This window comes from Salvelinus fontinalis, chromosome 36 (assembly GCF_029448725.1).
Source record: "Salvelinus fontinalis isolate EN_2023a chromosome 36, ASM2944872v1, whole genome shotgun sequence".
In the NCBI taxonomy this organism is placed as follows: Eukaryota; Metazoa; Chordata; class Actinopteri; order Salmoniformes; family Salmonidae; genus Salvelinus; species Salvelinus fontinalis.
Window position 1 is genome coordinate 5,555,441 of NC_074700.1, and position 20,405 is coordinate 5,575,845.

Below are 20,405 nucleotides of genomic sequence, written 5' to 3' on the forward strand. Positions count from 1 at the left end.
TTGAACATGGGGTGAGACATTGTTACTAATTTGTAAATAAAGCCAGTTTGTTATTTAGAATGATTTATTTCTGTGTTTAGAGGGAGAAAAAACAAAAACCTACCTTCTCATATTTTTCTCATGGGTCTCCCAGTCGAGGCCCACCACAGGTATTGAACCAGCATCTGTAGCAACACAGCTTCCACTGCAATGCTGTGTCTTAGACCGTTGTGTCACTCAAACGTTGTACAACATGACCGGTCGGGAGTGTAATAATAAAAACCTTAGTGTAACAACAGTTTTACTAAGTAATACTGAAGTTGTGCACAATTATCAGTTTCTAATTAGGTTTACGTCGCCCATTCATTGTCAGTTAGAGACACAGTAGGACCCAAAAGCATAATCAGTGCTCCAACTCCCCCTTGTGCTAGTCTGGAGCAATGAAGTGGTGACGCAGGGTACCGTACTAGACCACAAATTACCTCTAAGTCCTGTGGCGTAAGCCCACAACTTTTAAAGGACAAACCACTGTATGTAAAGTATCAGTCAAATGTTTGGACATGCCTACTTATTCAAGGGATTTTCTTTATTTTTTTTAACTATTTTCTACATTGTAGAATAATAGTGAAGTCATCAAAACTGTGAAATAACACATATGGAATCATGTAGTAACCAAAAAAGTATATTTTATATTTGAGATTCTTCAAAGTAAACACCCTTTGCCTAAACCAGCTTCATGAGGTAGTCACCTGGAATGCATTTCAATTAACAGATGTGCCTTGTTAAAAGTTAATTTGTGGAATTTCTTTCTTTCTTAATGCATTTGAGCCAATCAGTTGTGTTGTGACAAGTTAGGGGTGGTATACAGAAGATAGACCTATTTGGTAAAAGACTAAGTCCATATTATGGCAAGAACAGCTCAAATTAGCAAAGAGAAACGACAGTCCATCATTACATTAAGACATGAAGGTCAGTCAATACGGAACATTTCTAGAACCTTGAAAGTTTCTTCAAGTACAGTCGCAAATACCATCAAGTGCTATGATGAAACTGGCTCTCATGAGGACCGCCACAGGAAAGGAAGACCCAGAGTTACCTCTGCTGCGGAGGATAAGTTCATTAGAGTTACCAGCCTCAGAAATTGCATTCCAAATAAATGCTTCACAGAGTTCAAGTAACAGACACATCTCAACATCAACTGTTCAGAGGAGACTGCGTGAATCAGGCCTTCATGGTCAAATTTCTGCAAAGAAACCACTACTATAGGACACCAATAAGAAGAAGAGATTTGCTTGGGCCAAGAAACACGAGCAATGGACATTAGACCGGAGGTAATCTGTCCTTTGGTCTGATGAGTCCAAATTTGAGATTTTTGGTTCCAACCGCCGTGTCTTTGTGAGACGCAGAGTAGGTGAACGGATGAATTCCGCATGTGTGGTTCCCATCGTGAAGCGTGGAGGATGAGGTGTGATGGTGTGAGGGTGCTTTTCTGGTGACTCTCTGTGATTTATCGAGAATTCAAGGCACACTTAACCAGCATGGCTACCACAGCATTCTGCAGCGATACGCCATCCCATCTGGTTGGCGCTTAATGGAACTATCATTTGTTTTTCAACAGGACAATGACCCAACACACCTCCAGGCTGTGTAAGAGCTATTTGACCAAGAAGGAGAGTGATTGAGTGCTGCATCAGATGACCTGGCCACCACAATCACCCGACCTCAACCCAATTGAGATGGTTTCGGATGAGTTGGACCGCAGAGGGAAGGAAAAGCATCCAACAAATGCTCAGCATATGTGGAAACTCCTTCAAGACTGTTGAAAAGCATCAAGGCAAAGGGTGGCTACTTTGAAGAATCTCAAATCTCAAATATATTTTGATTTGTTGAACCCTTTTTTGGTTGCTACATGATTCCATATGTGTTATTTCATAGTTTTGATGTCTTCACTATTATTCTACAGTGTATAAAACAGTAAAAAATAAAGAAAAACCCTTGAATGAGTAGCTGTGTCCAAACGTTTGATTGGTTCTGTATATATCTGTGTATGTGTGTGTGTGTGCGTTCAATCCACCCTTCTCTCTAACCTGTGATACTACAGAGCAGGCGCAGGGTGGGCTGGTCCCCTCCGAAGCCATTGACCACTGGGTCAGTGTTACTCTTGGGGATGGGGATGGTCATGGTTATGGGTTTATGGAACTTCCTCCTCCGGGGCTCCAGGGTTACGATGGGGCTGAACGTAGCCTTGTTCCCCAGGAGCTTCTTCACCACCTCCACGTTCATTGGCTGAGCCTGGAGATGACAGGTAACGGCTTTAGAAGTAGACTGACATTAGAGATACCTTGGATCGGCTTTGGCGTTAAAACACGGATTATGACGTTGATAAAACATGATGACAGTGTAGTACTCATAAAATACTCAACGTATTTAACTTTTGCTCCATTAAAGCTCTGCCTCAGAATCAAGCAACGTGCCATTCTTTGTGATTATAACTCCTCCTTACTGCCGCTCATGCCATAGGCCCCCATTAATTGGGAAAATAAATCGAGAAAATTTTACAGACACTCAAATTAAATGGTGTTTTCACTTTACGACGAGAATATTTGAAGTAAATAACCTGTAGTCCCACTTTGATCCTCTTGGTGAGGGCTCCCTCTGGGAAGACTGCCTGGACCGTAGGCACCACCGTGCTGCTGAGGATTCCCCCCTCTGGACCGATCAGGTTACTGTCCTGTTTGACCCGGGACACCACCGCAAAGTACTGGGGGAAGTCCCTGGTGATGATGCGGCAGATACGCTTCTTCTCCAGCTCCTCTGGAGGGTCCAGTTCTGGAGAGGAGGACAGAAGGAATGGTGGTTCATTTGACATTGATTCAGATTATGGCTCTGTTGAAATACCTTGACAACGATTTCTTCCTTCCTCCCCCCTTGGAGTAATCACTGCTCACATGACTGGGTTGGTGTAATCCTCGCTTTCACCTATCCATCCATTTTAGATCCGCGAATACTCCAAGAAAGGGAGGCAGGAGGGAATGCTTCTCTGAAGTATTTGAGCCGGGCCTCTTGGCAATGGCCTCTAATGATGATGAGCGCTAAGTGTTGCCTCGCGTTGACGACATCACACTCACCCTCGTCCATGCCGTTGAGGATCTGGTTGAGCTCCTCCTCGGTGTGTTCACAGTGGTGCTCCTTCCAGCTCTCTCCTGTCTCACTCCTCATGATCACCAGCTCCCTCTCCTTCCCTCTCAGGGCAGCGAAGTGAGGGATCTCCACCACTACAGGCCTGCGACCAGGGACAGGGTGCACGGTGAGTGTGTGTGTGCGGGTGGAGATGGGCGGGGGGGGGGGTTATGTATGTATGTGTGTGTACAATATATCCGTGGGTGTGTGTGTGTGTGTGTAAAGAGTGTGTGTAACCAATCACATTTCTAACAACTCACCTGATGAGCACAGTACAGTGTGTCAACTACAAAGGCTTATGAGACAGTCATGCTAAACGTCCACCAAGAAATGAACCAATAAAACCATGAGGTTGAACAGGCAAACAGACAGCACTAAACATAGAAAGCCAACCACAAGGTAAGGAGGCGAAAAGTAACTAGGAACAAAAAACAAACATACAATGTAGTGTCTGGGATGCTACGACAGAGAGCGGGGCAAGACACCTGGGCCCGGTTTACCGATAGCGATGGAATTTAAGCTTACAAGTGTTTTAACGATGCATCTTTCCTACAACGGACGAAGATGTAACATGCGCATCCCAAAGAACCATGTTCGCGAAGTGGAGTCGTTGGAGCATGTGTCGGTACTGATAGGATCGAAAGAAAGGAGGTGCTCTCGGATCAGCTTTCTCCATTTAAATCTTACCTTAGCATGATCATTATTTCACAAAACTGATGACGGATCAGCTACCAGAGAGATATTACCACCTACGGCTGCAAATATTGAGGCGGCTTATTGAAAATGCTTTACCCAATAAAAAAAGCACTAAATCACCAATTTCGCACGCCATTGCGCACGTTAGACTACACATCACGAAATACATTGATACAAATTACAGACAGCAGCCTACAAGTAGCAAAATAGAACTCAATTGATTGAACATATTTATATTTTAAAGGAAGTCATCTCAGTTTTCATTTGAGGCATCTTTTTATACGTCACTTGTTTGTATCAATTGCAAAAACATTGTCAACTTTTTGTAACTTTTCTGAAGTTTTCGGCGGCCAGGGAGACGGATAAAGCATGCGATTCTAAAGACACACTTAGCTGTTCTAAGAGTTGTTTGAGTCAGCCGCTAGATTACGAGCGTTTTCAAGTGCAAACGTTAACAACGCTGGTTTCAGGAAACAGCTTGGGGATTTAACGACGCTCCTACGAAGGTTAACGATGCTCCTAACGGTTAACTTTTGGGAAACCTGGCCCAGCACGACACTAGCACACATAGCATACAGGTGAGGTCACAGACATAACATATCACAGAGAGTCAAAACATAAAATGAGGAGGCTATAAAATGGAACTAGTAGCATCCATGGATTGTTTCATATGTTTCGTTGTCCCCTACCCAAGGAATTTTGTCCCGGGTGGCCCGAGCTGCAGGATGCGGCTAACGAGGCTCTCACCCTCGTTAAGAGGGGGTGGGGCAGTGGGAAGGTGCAGTTTACTGTGAGACCAACCGTCCGTTAGCAGCAGTGGGGGAGAGAGAGCGGAAGTAGTCAAGATAATGGGTGACTAGTTGGGTTTTGTGAAAGCCTTTTGGCTGAGTGGAGTGGAGGCCGTCATCAGGACATCGTGGTAAATACACAGGGCTTTAAATACACAGAGCTTTCAAAGTGGAAGTTATTATAAACGTCACCATCAGGGGGCAGTAATATATTATCGGTAGACAGCCTCTCTTAGTGGTAACCTACATATCAAATCAATCATGGAGCAGTGTTCTTTTGCAGTTTTCTGTTTCCTTGCAGAGTTTTTTGTTTCCATGTGTCTCATAGAAACAGTTAGTCTCCTAAAAATGGTTGAGTTAGAGCTGGAATGCTGTTTAAAAAGAAAACAAGCAAGACCCTTGCCACTGGGAAGAAGCCAAGAGCATAGACCGTATTAGTAAGGCATTGGCAGGGTGAAATTAATCTGAGAAAAAGAAGAGGGGCAGCAACATTCTCAGGTTTTCATTCATACAGTAGGCCTATAGTGTCCTTTGTCGCACACCGTCTCTTTTCCTTTTCGCTTGTAGCATTCTCACCTCACGCACTCTTGAGTCTTGGACTCTCACAACATACTCCGTAATCTCTGACATCCCCTCGCTCTCTTTCATTCTCCCACTCGGACATCCTGCCCCTCTATACAACTTCCTCTCCCTTTCATACTTTTACCCCATTCCCTCCATCCCATATTTTCTTACCCGAGGAACTGGGCTCCGACGGGCCCCACCTCGATCAGCCTGCTGGCCAGGCCCTCTCCTTCCACCATGGGGGGCATGGTGGCCAGGCGGTGCCTCTTCACCAGCCGGCAGGTCACCCGCGTGGGCGCGCTGCACTTCCGCGGCGGGATAATGATGCGCAGGCCGTTGTGGCGGCAACCCCGCATGGCTCCGCCCCTGGCGTCCACCATGAAGCTAACCAGGAAGCTGTTAAGGAAATGGGCGGGGGGCAGATGTGATGTTTACAAAATGAAGAGAAAGATATTTTTAAGCATAGTGACAAATACAGTAGTACATCTTTGTACTTCCCTTTACATAGATCATTTACATAACTTTCAGCAAAATACAATTTTTGGGGGGTGAAAATATGCAGACAAATATGAATCCATGTTAAAACACACAAACATAAGAATTACAGTTTCACTGCGTACCTACATGCACAAACACCAGACTGTGAGTGAGAGGGGAATGGGCGTGACACCACATACTGTTACGGCTAATGTGAAGGAGCTGCTAACGCACTTCACCGGTGACACCAGTATGTTATGGTAAAGGAAAACAAACCGTTAAAACAACACTCCAACACGCAGACTGAACAATGCGGTACAACGGCAAACACAGAGATTGGTTATATCGAACGCAAAAGCACAAGGGGCCTGGATTCAATCAGCTCAAGCTCTAACCGGCGATATCCGACACCCGCATAGCTGATGTTTTGGCAGTGTCACGAAGCAACACCCATCCCACTCGCGTTAGAATTCCAGAATGAAAAAAACATAGGCTATGTTAAAAATAATGACACGCAAATTGAAAATCATTCCACTTAATAATGAGGATTGTAATCAGCCTAATTGAGGTGAAAATTACATCTCACATTCCAGCGTTCAAACTTGTTAACAAGGCTGCATGGGATTTCTCTTAATGCAACTCTGTGCAGCCAACGGCAATGTCCACTTCAGGTAGGCTATAATGCCAGGAGCCGCTTGTGGACTTGACAGCTCTAACGCAGTACCACCGCAAGCTCTGACACCACCAAAACAACCGCTATATGGGTGTCGGCTGAAGCAGATCTGATTGAATAGAGCCCTAGAACCTTGCAGCTGTGAATCGACCAAACACAATTAAACAACAAACAAAATGGCCTCCATGAGTCAACAGGATTCAACCAAGATGGACACAATGGCTGACCAATGACGATGAGGCAATGTGTGTGACTCTTTGATGCAGCACTAGGAGCAAATGATGTCCCTTACAAAGAGGCCTGTGTAAAAATGTATATAAACGTTAACAAATGTCCGAGTGATCAAAAGCTAAAACGGGGGAATAGCGGAACATGGGAAACATCTGTTAGTAGTGCTGCACTCGCAAGACAGGCATGTGTGAAACAACCACACAAACAAACACATCTCTCTAGAAGGAGAGCACACTGTGAAAGAGAGGAGGAGGAGTGTGAAGAGGAGGATGAAGAGGAGGAAACCAAGGTGCAGTAGATCACCTGCTGTCGCCATGATCATGGCACGGAGAAGAATGGCTGAAAATAGAACAGAGACCCCATGAGACAAAGAGAGAGATAGAGAGAGAGAGCTGGATAGAAAAGAAATGAAGAAATATACAGTGTATTCGGAAAGTATTCAGATCCCTTGACTTTTTCTACATTTTGTTACGTTACAGCCTTATTCTAAAATTGATTAAATTGTTTTTTCCCTCATCAATCTACACACAATACCCAATAACGACATATTTACTTAAAAAAAAAATAAAAAAAAATAAATATTACATTTACATAAGTATTCAGACCCTTTACTCAGTACTTTGTTGAAGCACCTTTGGCAGCGATTACAGCCTCAAGTCTTCTTGGGTATGAAGCTACAAGCTTGGCACACCTGTATTTGGGGAGTTTCTCCCATTCTTCTCTGCAGATCCTCTCAAGCTCTGTCAGGTTGGGTGGGGAGCGTTGCTGCACAGCTATTTTCAGGTCTCTCCAGAGATGTTAGATCGGGTTCAAGTCCAGGCTCAGTGGCTGCGCTACTCAAGGACATACAGAGACTTGTGCCAAAGCCACTCCTGCGTTATCTTGGCTGTGTGCTTAGGATCGTTGTCCTGTTGGAAGGAGAACCTTCGCCCCAGTCTGCGGTACTAAGGGCTCTGGAGCAAGTTTTCATCAAGGAACTCTCTGTACTTTGCTCCGTTCATCTTTCCCTCGATTCTGACTAGTCTCCCAGGCCCTGCTGCTGAAAAACATCCCCACAGCATGATGCTGCAACCACCGTGCTTCACTGTAGGGATCGTACCAAATTTCCTCCAGACGTGACGCTTGGCATTGAGGCCAAATAGTTCAATCTTGGTTTCATCAGACCAGAGAATCTTGTTTCTCTTGGTCTGAGAGTCCTTTAGGTGACTTTTGCTAAACTCCAAGCAGGCTGTCATGTGCCTTTTACTGAGGAGTGGCTTCTGTCTGGCCACTACCATAAAGGCATGATTGGTGCAGTGCTGCAGAGATGGTTGTCCTTCTGGACGGTTCACCCATCTCCCCAAAGGAACTCTGGTGCTCTGTCAGAGTGACAATCGGGTATTTGGTCACCTCCCTGACCAAGACCCTTCTCCCCCGATTGCTCAGTTTGGCCGGGAGGACAGCTCTCAGAAGAGTCTTGGTGGTTCCAAACTTCTTCCATTTAAGAATGATGGAGGCCACAGTGTTCTTGGGGACCTACAATGCTGCAGACATTTTTTGGTAGCCTTCCCCAGATTTGTGCCTCGACACAATCCTGTCTAATTCCTTTGACCTCGTAGCTTGGTTTTTGCTCTGACGTGCACACAGACAGGTATGTGCCTTTCCAAATCATGTCCAATCAATAGAATTTATCACAGGTGGACTCCAATCAAGTTGTAGAAACACCTCAAGGATGATCAATGGAAACAGGATGCACCTGAACTAAATTTCGAGTCTCATAGCAAAGGGTCTGAATACTTATGTAAATAAAGTATTTGTCTTTTTAATCTTTTATACATTTGAAAAAATGCAAAAAAACTGTTCTCGCTTTGTCATTATGGGGCATTGTGTGTAGATTGATGAGTACTTTTTAATTAAAAAAAAAATTTTTTTAGAATAAGGCTGTAACGTAACAAAATGTGGAAAAATACAAGGGGTCTGAATACTTTCCGAAGGCACTGTAGATAGAACGATAGATAGGGATATAAAAGAAAACGTCTCTAGGGCTGAAAGAGAAGAAAATAAACCATACTCCCCATCCCTGTGGACCAGAATCATCAGTGTCTTTGGACAATGATCAATGTTCCAAATTCTTTGTCGTACTGCTTGTCCTAAACCAGTACTTCGAGACACTCTCAGTAGCCTTACATTACTGATTCAGGACTTGTGTCATTATTACTAAGAGGGATTATCTTCCGTCATCAATTAGCATGGCAGAGAGAGTTAACTAGAGGATGACAGGGGATCTTCATATCACAATGCATTAGACTAATATGTCTATAATGAGTGCTAACATTATTCATTACTGCTCTTCATAGTCTTATCCCCCAAAGCCGCTTAACAGATGGAGTAGGATTACAAAAGATTGTGATTCTGTTCTCAGAACAAAAATAAATAAATAATAAACGAGCTGCCTGGACCCACCGTTGCTCTAGTGTCTGTTGAACAGGGCTGAACGCACTAGGCTCAAGGGAAACCTGCATTCAGGATGGGTTAGGCCAGATAACTGTTGCAGCTTTTGTACCAAAATGTGTTTAAAAAAAAAAATGTTTGATAGTTAAAGCCCAACCCTTCTGTGTACTCGCTGTGCCCGCTGTACCTACCCAGAGTGGATCGGGCTGGAGGACAGTGCCACATTGTCCAGATTTTCTGTGCCCCAGCTCAGACGATACGAGTCCTTTTCATTTTCCCTGGCAAGAGACGACACCTGGCAACCAACAAAGAGCCACTTGTTAAGGACATGCCACAGCCAACAGTCGGTTACACACACAAACATTGCACCTCAACTTTATTTTACATTTTTTTGAAACATTTTTTTTTGATTAGGGACAGATGCAATAACATTGACACAATGCAATTTTACAACAGTAAGACGCATTGCACCATAACACGTTAGCTTGCGCTACTTTACAGTACCCGTCTCTGGATAGACAGCGACGTTCATCTACACTCACACTTTGAATGATCTACAGTCGAATAAAGTCCATTTCTAAGAGCACTCACTACATTCCAATACAGGAGTTATTCAACGTCAAGACATTACCACCCTATGAATCAAAGTAATATATTTCCTGTATTGAGCAGAGCAACTGCTTTGAGCAATGCATAGCATGGCACAATATGTTTCCGTGCAATAGATGAGTCTCAAGGCCTGCTTCATCCCTTTACAGTCGTGGATGTGAGAAGGTAAACTCTTTACTTACGTTGTGGCTGGTGAGCATCTCCTCTATCATGCTTTCGTGTTTTGGAGAGTAGTAACCGTGGTGACTGGGAGTGTAGGACCTGTCCAAACTGAGGAGAGGAGGAAAAGGTGACGTAGGTAGCCATGGAAACATCACACACAGCTAAAACAGTGTTCACCACCCAACATGGCACAAATCTATCCATGAGACATGGCACAAGTGAAGTACTGTAAAATCAAGGAAAAATGGACGGCGATAGTCGGAGTAGTACTACAAAAAATTGCTTCAAAACTACTACAGTAGTTCTGTGACGGATGTGGACTGACTCAATCATACAGAGACAATAGCATTTATATCACATACCTTTGCATTCGACTAGGTACAGTAAGCATGGTAAGGAGGAAGAGAAATTAGTTGAAATTCATCAGAAACTTCACCAACATTCGTGCATTCACCACAAATTAGATCACACACTCTCTCACACGCACACACACACACACACACACACACACACACACACACACACACACACACACACACACACACACACACACACACACACACACACACACACACACACACCCTTCTCCTTCATCCGGTGTATATACTCTACCTGTCAGAGCGTCCCCCCTCCAGACTGAAGCGCAGGTAGTTCATCCCATCCATGTACTGTCCAGGCAAGGAGTCATCTCCCAGTTCCCTCAGGTCCTCTGCCCTCAAGTACTCCCCTCCGTCACCTGTCATCGTGTCGTCACCTGGAGGAGAGAGGGATGCGGGTTGAGATACACGGAAGAGAATACGGGTATTGTCGGCGGAAGGGGGCATTGTGATGTGACTACAGTTAGCAAGCATACATACACGCAGGGGCCAGCCCTTACCTAGGGTGTGTGTGTGTGCGTCAACGTGAGGCTTAGTGACACACACACACACACAGTCACACATACAGACACCGTCTGTCCTTTTTGTCGTCAGATATAAGCGCTTACAGTTACTGAAGCACTACAGATGAGCTGGGAGACACAGCTCATCTCTGCCTGGTCTCCACCACGTCATAAAGCTCTACTGCTGCTGTTACCACTACTGGACAGCAGGGGACAGAGTCACTAAACCCCTTTCCCCCCTACAGCGCTGAACCAAACTGAGTCGAGCTGTACTGTGCTGGCCTGGTTACGCATCCAACAACCCCACCAAAATTAGCGGAACCCAACTGGAAAGGACAGTGTGATGATTTGTTTTAAAATCTCAACCAGTACAGTACAGTTCGGGTTGGCACCATTGTGTGACAAGTGCGTAAGGGGAGCAGGTAGCATACTGGAGGATGTGCTGGCAGAACAAGTGAGAAACATACTGTAGGCTGATAGAGATGTTCCTGTGTCAATAGCATAACCACTGCCTGGAGAAGGAAAAGTTAGGAACAAAAGGAAGAAAAGAAAAACAGCCACAATATGATCACATTACCACTACGATTAGTAATATGCACAGTAGCACCACAACTGTAAGGGTAAAGCAAGCTATGAGATGCGGGTTGAGAAGAAATACTCACAAAGCAATGTCATTTACAACACATCCAATAGCAAGAAATGTCGGTTAGAACAGCCACACTGTCTGCAAAACCAAACGCAGCTTCCAAAACACAACTATTGACAGGGTGTATCCATTTTCCACCAAAATCATTGCCAACCACTCCACTCTTATGATCCAAGTTTCCCTCGAGAAGTAAAGTGAATTCACTGCGCAACCGGAAGAGCCAGGAAAAAGAAAAATCTTCCATATCCGTAATGCATTGCCACGTCTATGAGGTGACTGTTCACATAAACACAGATCGGCCCTAAATGCACAAACTTTATGAGCCATGACAGAGGGCCTGGAAGAGTGGAACAAACTGCCTTTAACAAGTATTCCCACTAATGCTAATAAATATCAACCATACAGAATTAATCAGTAAAGCATTGGCATGTGTTTTGAAGGAGGCTTAAGTTAAGTTAGCCCTTAGCAACATTTCAAAAGTAGCTTACATATTCTTACATATTCAGGCTTTCCCGGCCATGGCATGTGATAGGAGATAGATCACAGCATTTCCGAGTGGGGATTTGAAATCCGCTTTGAACTGACAACACTCAGGGTGAAACTATCTTCCTGAGTTCTGTACAGGCAAGCTTTTACCGTTTTAATTGGTGTCTTTTCGCTTGAAGTTTAATGGCACTCTCTAGTCCAGGGGAAACATTTCTTAAAGTCCTCTGAATATGCTATTAAAATGCTTTTAAAATCCACCCTTTCCCCTTAGCTGATATTTAAGAAGAGTGACAAAACAAAAACATTCTCGTATTGACATTAAAGAGGGCACGACCACCACTAGTGTCAATATAAATGTTTGTTGACAGCACTAATGCTTTCAGCAATGATAACCAGTATTCCACATTTAGAGAAGTGGGCCTAAATGTGCATATCCCAAGCTTGGTTTCACCACACTATGTTTGAATCCAAACCATATCAGTAGGCGAGTTTAGTGCAGGTTCAAGTATGTCCTCTCAACCACTCATCCATGACAGGTCGTTTTACAGAACCATCGCAGAGGAATCTCACACCATGCGAATTACCACGACAAACCGTCACACCCTCTTCAATAGTAACCACCACGGCAACCTTCACACGGTGTACCTTCTAAATCCATGGAGTCATCGGACAGAACATCATCCTCACTCTCTTTCAGCACTGTGGGTACAGTATGTAGGCCTATACAGTACACAGTACAGTGAGAAAACTAGCCTACCACAACACACACTAGACTCTCTGAAAAAAAGGGTTACAAAAAGGTTCTTCGGCTGTCCCCATAGGAGAACCCTTTTTGGTTCCAGGTAAAACCCTTTTTGGTTCCAGGTAGAACCCTCTGCGGACGGGTTTTAAATGGAAAGCAAAAGGGTTCTACCTTGAACCAAAAATGATTCTTCAAAGGGTTCTCCTTTGGGGACAGCCGAAGAACCCTTTTAGGTTCTAGATATCACCTTTTTTAGTGTAGGATTGGGAAATGGGAAAAACGGGAAGGATTTGGGGAAGGCTTACTGAGATAGCCTATTAGTCGATCAGTGTCTACAGTAAACTGGGGCCGGATTTGAACACGAAGTCGGGTTAACTGAAGTTCTTGTAGGGCAAACATAAATGGACTTGAGGTTTAGAATGACAGTCTCTACACATGGTTGTGGTCATATACTGACTGGATCAAGTGGCAAACTCACCCTCCTCATCAGAGACATCTAGGACTTCAGTCATGGTCTCAGGGACGTTCAACTTGTGTTTCTCTGTGACCGTCTAAACGACATTAACAAAATAAGATCATTCCAACTTTATAGGCGAAACCATGTGTGAATTCTTTATTTTAGGGATAGCGGAGTGAGATCGCTGTGTGATAGTTGTGTGACTCACGGTCGTCGAGGTAATGATCTCCTCGGTGACAACCTTGAGTGTGTCTACCACCGAGATGTAGCCAAGTCGTCGGGCGATGGCCAGCGCTGTGTTACCATTCTAGAGGATGGGAGAAAGACATAAGTGTGTGTGTGTGTGTGTGTGTGTGTGTGCATGTGTGTGTGTGTGTGTGTGTGCATGTGTGTGCATGTGTGTGCGTGTGTGTGTGTGTGTGTGTGTGTGTGTGTGTGTGTGTGTGTGTGTGTGTTCAGCAGCTAGTCCACTCACCACAGTGATGTTGTTAGGCTTTGCTCCACTCTGCAGCAGTAGATTGATGATGTGTGTGTTTCCTTGCTGTGCTGCTTGGTGGAGGGGAGTGTACCCATTCTGACAAGAGAAAGGCAAACAGAGTAATGACTGTCTGGCAAGGCCTGAACATTTTAGAAATTATGTATGAACCCTTACGATAGCATTTTATCTTTCCTGTCAAAGAAAATAATTGCATTATTGAACATTCGTAACACAGTTAAAGGGAAAGTTTGGGAATTTATTAAAGGCAAACTTTGGGAATTTAGGTACGAGGTCCTTTATCTACTTCCCCAGTCAGATGAACTCGTGGATATCATTTGTGTATCTGTATCCAGTATGAAGGAGGTTAGAGGTAGTTTTGCGAGCCAATGCTAACTAGAGTTAGCATAATGACTGGAAGTCTATGGTATCTACTAGCATGCTAGCAGTTACCATTGACTTCCAGTCATTGCACTAGCGCTAGTTAGCAACTTCCTTCAAACTGCACACAGAGACATAGAAATCTGACTGGGGAAGTATACTGTATAAAGGACCTCATTCTCAAAATCCAGAAGTATCTCTTTTAAAAAAGGTGCTTTTTTTCTAAGAGGGCACTGTGTTAGTTTTGCGCATGGTGTGTTACCTTGGTTTTGGCATTGGCACTAGCACCGTTCTGTAAGAGGAAGTTGACCATCTTGGCGTTGCCATAGTGACACGCTACGATCAGAGGAGTGTAACCCGACTGGAACGATAGTAAATAGTAAATTAGTATCAAAACATCTACTACCAACATCATGAAAAGAGAAACAGACATTCATTGGCATACTGAGGTACAGAATATGGAGACATACTGTATATTATCAGTATTCCAGTACAACGGTCAGCCGATGCTCAAATATACGCCCTACCTTAGTTTGCTGGTCCAGGTTGGCTCCATGTTTCGCCAGTATCTCACCCACAGCCACCTTGTCCTCCTGGGCAGCCAGATGGAGGGAGGTGAGGCCACTCTGTAGGAACACAAACAACAATATGTTTGTTACTCACCACCTCTCTACATGAATGAATCAGCCTACTGTATACCTATGGACAGTAGTTTCTCCTGGAGGAGAACAGAGTTTTTGAGTGACAGGCAACTTTTACAGGAGAGGAATGCGTTGACAGGTGGGAAAGATGTGACTGGGTATTTGGGGTCTTCTCATGCAAAGTGTATGTTCTTACATCCCCCGAGACAAGGCAGACAAGGTCACGTAAAAGCAGCGATATATCTTCGTCCACTCAGCCCGCCGGGCACAGACGTCAATTCAACGTCTATTCCACATTGGTTCAACGTCACTCCATTGAAATGACACGGAAACAACGTTGATTCAAGCAGTGTGTGCCCAGTGGGAGATCTGTCTGGGGTTGACTGATGGAGCTGGGTGAAGAATGAACGGTTTGTAAAACGTTTAAAGGGGGAATAGACCTGGGTTTCTGCTTGGCTGGAGACGAAGCCCTGTGGCCTTGCTTGCCTGCTCTAAATTTCAAAGACAAAGTGCGTGCGTGTGTGGGTGGGGGACTGTAAAGTGCGTGTGTGTGCACGCATGTGTGTACATGAACTGGTTTCAAATGCGTATGTATTTATAGTATGTGCATGCCTACACTCTTAGGAAAAAAAGGGTTCTTCGGCTGTCCACATAGGATAACCTCGCCTGTCAGTCAAAAACTCCTCCCTTTTTGGTTCCAGGTAGAACCCTTTTGGTTCCAAGTAGAACTGTTTTGGCTTCCACAGGGGGTTCCACATGGAACCCAAAAGGGTTCTACCTTTTTTCTAAGAGTGTACTGTATACTGTAAGTGTGTGTCGGGGCATGCATGCCCACAGACAGGGACCATTAAGTGTGACTGTGTCTGACAGGCAGGGCCTTCGGTGTGACACGTGTGGGCAGATATCCATGGTCGTCACGGCAGTTTATCAACATCCCACCTCCTTCTCTCTGACGCGGCCCTCTGCAGCTCAGGGCACAAGCAGTCTCACACTCTTCCTAAAATAGCTTTGAAACTACACTCTCCCCTTCTCTCAAATTCATTCCTGTTACCTTCATGCATGCCACGCTACAGCTCTCAAATCAGAACCGAAGGCTGGATACTAACTTGAGAGCTGTGTGTGTAACTCCTATTTCCTTGCAAAATGTCACAAAGATATCGATGAATCTAATATAGTCCAAGCTAACGACACCTGATAGGATTAAGCCCTTACTGCGCGTGTAACTATATTCACAAGGGTACTTTAAAAGGGAGACTTGGAAGGAATGAGAGCACATGACAGTGGAATGAAGTGGAATCAAAGACTGACATCAGAGAACCTGTTCCTTTGAACCCCTCAGAAGCAGTGAGACATCACGTCTCAGAAAAGTGTCTGTGACTAGAGTACGAAGGCCTATGCACAATTTTAACGTCTTAGTCTTAAAGTGTGGGTCGTTGAGGAGTGGGTTCAAATCTCGGCCCATGGCCGCGTCCCACAAGCAGTTTAAAACCGAGAGGAATGGGAAGAGGCAGGCCTACCTTGGTGGGGACGTTGACTTGAGTCCCCTTCTCCATGAGCAGGGCGGCCATGTCAGCGTGTCCCTCCTGTGAGGCCAGGTGTAGGGGGGTGACCCCCTGCTTGGTCAGGATGTTGGTCTCGGCCCCGTACTGCAGCAGCACCACCGCTATGTCCATCTGGTTCTTTTTCGCCGCAATGTGAAGGGGAGTGTAGCCGTTCTGGAGGAGGGAGGGAGGTCGAGAGTACATCAATTAAGTTCTACAGATACCCCAAAAGATGTCCACACACACACACACACACACACACACACACACACACACACACACACACACACACACACACACACACACACACAGCTTCAAAATTACGTTGACCGTCCACCCCAAGGTCGACCGACGTCTGTCCTCCCACCTCTGAGGACAGTGACCGGGGTGGGGGTCTGAGTGACGGGAAGTCTCACCTTGGCCGTGGCGTGGGGGGAGGCCCCTTTGTCCAAAAGCAGGAGCGCCACCTTCTGGTTATCGTAATGCGCTGCGACATGGAGGGGCGTGAGGCCATTCTGTATTGGATTAAACCAGGCTGGTTAGCGGAGCAAGCAGCTATTAACGCTAGCTAGTCAACACACACACACACACATATGATAAGCTGTGTTATCGGGGTACTATTACAGCGTGTTATTGAGAATTAGACTTAAATTAAAGAGCAAGCAGCAGGAGGATCACTGGGTGGGTCCTTATTCAAAAAGAATAAAAAGAAAAATAATATATGTTATCTGTCTTTCCTAAAAGTAGAGGAATAAACAGTAGTTAATCAAACGGAAAGTTGATTCGGTCAAACTATGCTCACCGGTAGTCTCGCTGACAACATAGCCTCAACACAGAAATACGAACAGACTTTAAAAAAATATTTAGCCAGATAAAGCTTTGATATCGACTATTCTTTATCCCATAACAGTCCTTCAAGGTCAGTGAATTATCTGAATCAAAATCGTGAAAATATAACACACCTGGTGAGAAATGTACTTCTATTGTGTAGTTACGTTTTCCCTCTATAACATGTAGAGCTACACTATGATTTAAGGTTTGAGTTATGGTAATGATTGCTTACCTTCCCAGCAGAATCGGGAGGGGCTCTTTTCTGCAGGAGAAGTTTGGTCACATCCAGGCTTCCGTACTTGGACGCCACATGCAGGGGAGTGAATCCTTTCTGTATGGAGACAACACACAGACGACCATTTAATAACGATTGTAACAACCACTAGCTAGATCTTCAGGCTCATGGAATATATAAAAAAGCAATAATTTCATAACAGCCTCATTTCCGAATGGATCTAAAATGAATGTCCAACTAATGATGTATGTGAACCAAACGCAATGCAATTTAATAAGATGCGCAATAAGAACCATTCTCTCTACATCCACACTGCTGATGCAATCGTAGGTAATACCCAAAATCCAATGTGGGCCTCTCCCTCTCACAAGTAATACCTGGTCCCGATATAGCCACCAGGTGGTGCTCTTTACCCATTGTCACATTGACAGGAGGCCAGGGCTGTTGTGATAGGACAATGGTGCTGCTCTCGTGTCACATGACCACAGTGTTTACGACCCAGCCCATGAAGGGAGGGAATCCTTTGTCCGTGTAACGCTGGTTCATTTCTGATGTAATGCACATCCGAGTAGAAACAATGTGTAGATGAGAAGAGAATGAGATGCGCTAACGACTGTCATGTTTGAGGCTCTTGTGAAAAACAGGAGATAAAGATTAGAATGTATCAAATGTGATCCAATAGATGAAATATACGTGATTGGGGAGAGAGGCAGAGAGGGGCAAGCCTAAGGCTAGGACGATGTTGTTCAATGAGCATCCGCTGTCCTGTTCGTCACGCTAACAGTGCCACGCCCATTTCCCCCCCCAGGAGACAAGGAGAAGAGGGGGAAGGGAGAGAGAAAGCGCGAGAGAAAGAAAGAGAGAGCACCTCCATCACGAGAGGTGGATTTTACTGCCTCATAAACTGCTTTTATTCAGAACCCAGAGCATATGAATAAATTAGCACTGATATATTGTCGCCTCAATGCACATTGAATATCATTCAATGACAACATCAATGTCCTCTTGCAAAATTTAGGAGAAGGGCCCAGATGTTCTCCAAAGCATCATTAACCCTTCATTGATTAAACCAGATTATAGAAGTTCATACTGACAGTGGCCCCCATGAAACATGCCATACAGTGAATCAAGAGATATTTCGTATAAAATCCACAAGGAAAGAAGGGGATATATTTCATCCGTAAAAAAAAAAATCCCCACGGAAATAGCACCAAGATGGGCAAGTGCGTGTTGTGTGTACGTGAGCATGTGTGTTCGAGCGTGGGCAGGTGAAATGTAGGCGCGTGTGTGTGCTCTCCACCTACCTTGGTAGCCAGCGAGTGTGAGGCGCCTGCCTCCAGCAGCACTGAAGCCACGTCCACATGTCCCTCCCTGGCTGAGATGTGTAAGGGTGTGTATCCGTTAGTTGTGGACGCGTCCGGGTGGGCCATATGCTGCAGCAGCAGCTGGACTATCTCAGTCTTCCCCAGGCGAGACGCGATGTGGAGGGGAGTCTGGTCCTCCTGCAGGGGTGGAGACATGGAGGTTATAGTGGGCAGAAAAGGAGTTTTATTAGGGACGGACATAGAGGTTATGGGTGATGTGACTTTTACAGTACATGAAATTAACAGGCAGAGTTAAAGTGCTGGACTGTTTAATTTTACAGCAATTGGTACTTTTTGGATGGTTTCTTTGAAGAGTTCAACACTGATGATAACCGTCTAATACAGTGTGGTAAATGGTGTCGTTAAATGCGTTACCCTGGCTCTGGCGTCCACCAGGGCGCCGTTCCTCAGCAGACAGCGCACCACCTCCACCTGTCCTGCCCTGGCTGCCATGTGTAGAGCCGTCTCCCCCCGCTGCACACAACACAGACGTACGAGTCAGCAGAAACGCAGACAAACGCGCCAATGACGCCGTAGAAAGACGCACGCCCGGCGACAGCGTAAACAAACAGCGTGCTAAGACACGACTGTCCATCACCACATGGAACCCCCCCCCCCCCCCCGTCACTCACAATGTTGCTGACGTCAGGTGAGGCGCCGTTCTGTAGGAGCAGCAGGACAATGTTGAGGTGACCCATGAAGGCTGCTACGTGGATGGGAGTCAGGCCAGACTAGAGAGAGAAAGGCGGAGGGCGACAAGGAGAGATTAAATCAAGAAATGTTTCATCTTTACATACATTCTGCACTGTGTATGTGTTTGAAGGCAGGTCTGGTCAAAACATATTAGCTAATGCAACTAGTGTAACCAAGTCGATGTGTAAATGGGCAGACGTTACATTAACGGTAGACTCAGCGACATGACGTAGACGCAGAAAGTAATAGTGCATCGTGGGTCAATTTCCACGACAACTAAGAGCGTTGAAGCCCGAGGCTCAACTTCTCCGCTGTTTCGGTGGCCTGGCGACCACGTCATAACATGGCAAAGCGAACCCGTGCACATGCGCTGATACTGCAGATACTTGCATCTCGCTCATCTCAATATCTCCGGTGGCGCTCGTGGCAACGTCATTTCGCTGAGTCTACCTTTAAGTCAACCGTATTGAAGGTTTAAGCGGTGTGGGGTTGCACTCTTGTGTATATTGTGGAAGCTAATTTGTGTATCATCTAATAATGCACGCATAATTGTGTATTATGATGTAACTGTTTACATTTTGAAGGCTGGTGTCCTACCTCTGTGATGGCCTGGATAAAAGCTCCATACTTGACCAGCAGCTCCATCACCTTCACTCTGTTCTTCTTACAGGCGATGTGAAGCGGTGTGAAGCCATTCTGACAGACACACACCCCAAACACAGAATGAATGAAACACACCTACAGTACAGGTGGTATATACATGTAGGGACATTGTTGACATTGTTGAGACAGATAGAAGAGGCCATCTTATTTTCACTCAAAACTTTGTTTGACCAAGTTCTGTCTCTGAGACAGAATCGGCAAAACAGCCACCACACGACCAAAAGGATGTGGACACCTGCTCGTCTAACATCTCATTCCAAAATCATGGGCATTAATATGGAGGTGGACCCCCACTGCTTCTATAACAGCCTCACTCTTTCTGGGAAGGCTTTCCACTAGATGTTGGAACATTGTTGTGGGGAATTGCTTCCATTCAGCCACAAGAGCATTAGTGAGGTCGGGCACAGATGTTGGGCGATTAGGACTGGCTCGCAGACGGCGTTCCAATTCATCCCAAAGGTGTTTGATGGGGTTGGGCTGGACAGGGCTCTGTGCAGGCCAGTCAAGTTCTTCCCCACCAATCTCGACAAACCATTTCTGTATGGACCTCGCCTTCCCCAAACTTGCCACAAAGTTGGAAG

The 20,405-nt window shown here is 45.2% G+C and overlaps 1 protein-coding gene across 3 annotated transcripts in view; it reads right to left on the reverse strand.

The window, feature by feature from the left end:
• LOC129835071 (ankyrin-2-like) overlaps positions 1-20,405 on the reverse strand; it is a 167,629-nt gene that overhangs the window by 43,890 nt on the left and 103,334 nt on the right. Inside the window, exons 12-33 of one of the 3 annotated variants that reach the window (XM_055900425.1) lie at positions 19,759-19,857; positions 19,101-19,199; positions 18,844-18,942; positions 18,409-18,606; positions 17,102-17,200; positions 16,455-16,553; positions 16,015-16,212; positions 14,384-14,482; positions 14,119-14,217; positions 13,476-13,574; positions 13,209-13,307; positions 13,022-13,094; positions 10,402-10,543; positions 10,152-10,163; positions 9,810-9,897; positions 9,210-9,313; positions 6,892-6,927; positions 5,379-5,603; positions 4,545-4,643; positions 3,108-3,262; positions 2,597-2,808; positions 2,067-2,271 (exon numbers count right to left, since the gene is read on the reverse strand). In XM_055900425.1, the coding sequence (XP_055756400.1) occupies positions 2,067-2,271; positions 2,597-2,808; positions 3,108-3,262; positions 4,545-4,643; positions 5,379-5,603; positions 6,892-6,927; positions 9,210-9,313; positions 9,810-9,897; positions 10,152-10,163; positions 10,402-10,543; positions 13,022-13,094; positions 13,209-13,307; positions 13,476-13,574; positions 14,119-14,217; positions 14,384-14,482; positions 16,015-16,212; positions 16,455-16,553; positions 17,102-17,200; positions 18,409-18,606; positions 18,844-18,942; positions 19,101-19,199; positions 19,759-19,857 (2,638 nt within the window). The remainder of the gene's footprint in view (positions 1-2,066; positions 2,272-2,596; positions 2,809-3,107; positions 3,263-4,544; positions 4,644-5,378; positions 5,604-6,891; positions 6,928-9,209; positions 9,314-9,809; positions 9,898-10,151; positions 10,164-10,401; positions 10,544-13,021; positions 13,095-13,208; positions 13,308-13,475; positions 13,575-14,118; positions 14,218-14,383; positions 14,483-16,014; positions 16,213-16,454; positions 16,554-17,101; positions 17,201-18,408; positions 18,607-18,843; positions 18,943-19,100; positions 19,200-19,758; positions 19,858-20,405) is intronic. The other 2 variants (XM_055900424.1, XM_055900426.1) reach the window with 2 other exon arrangements.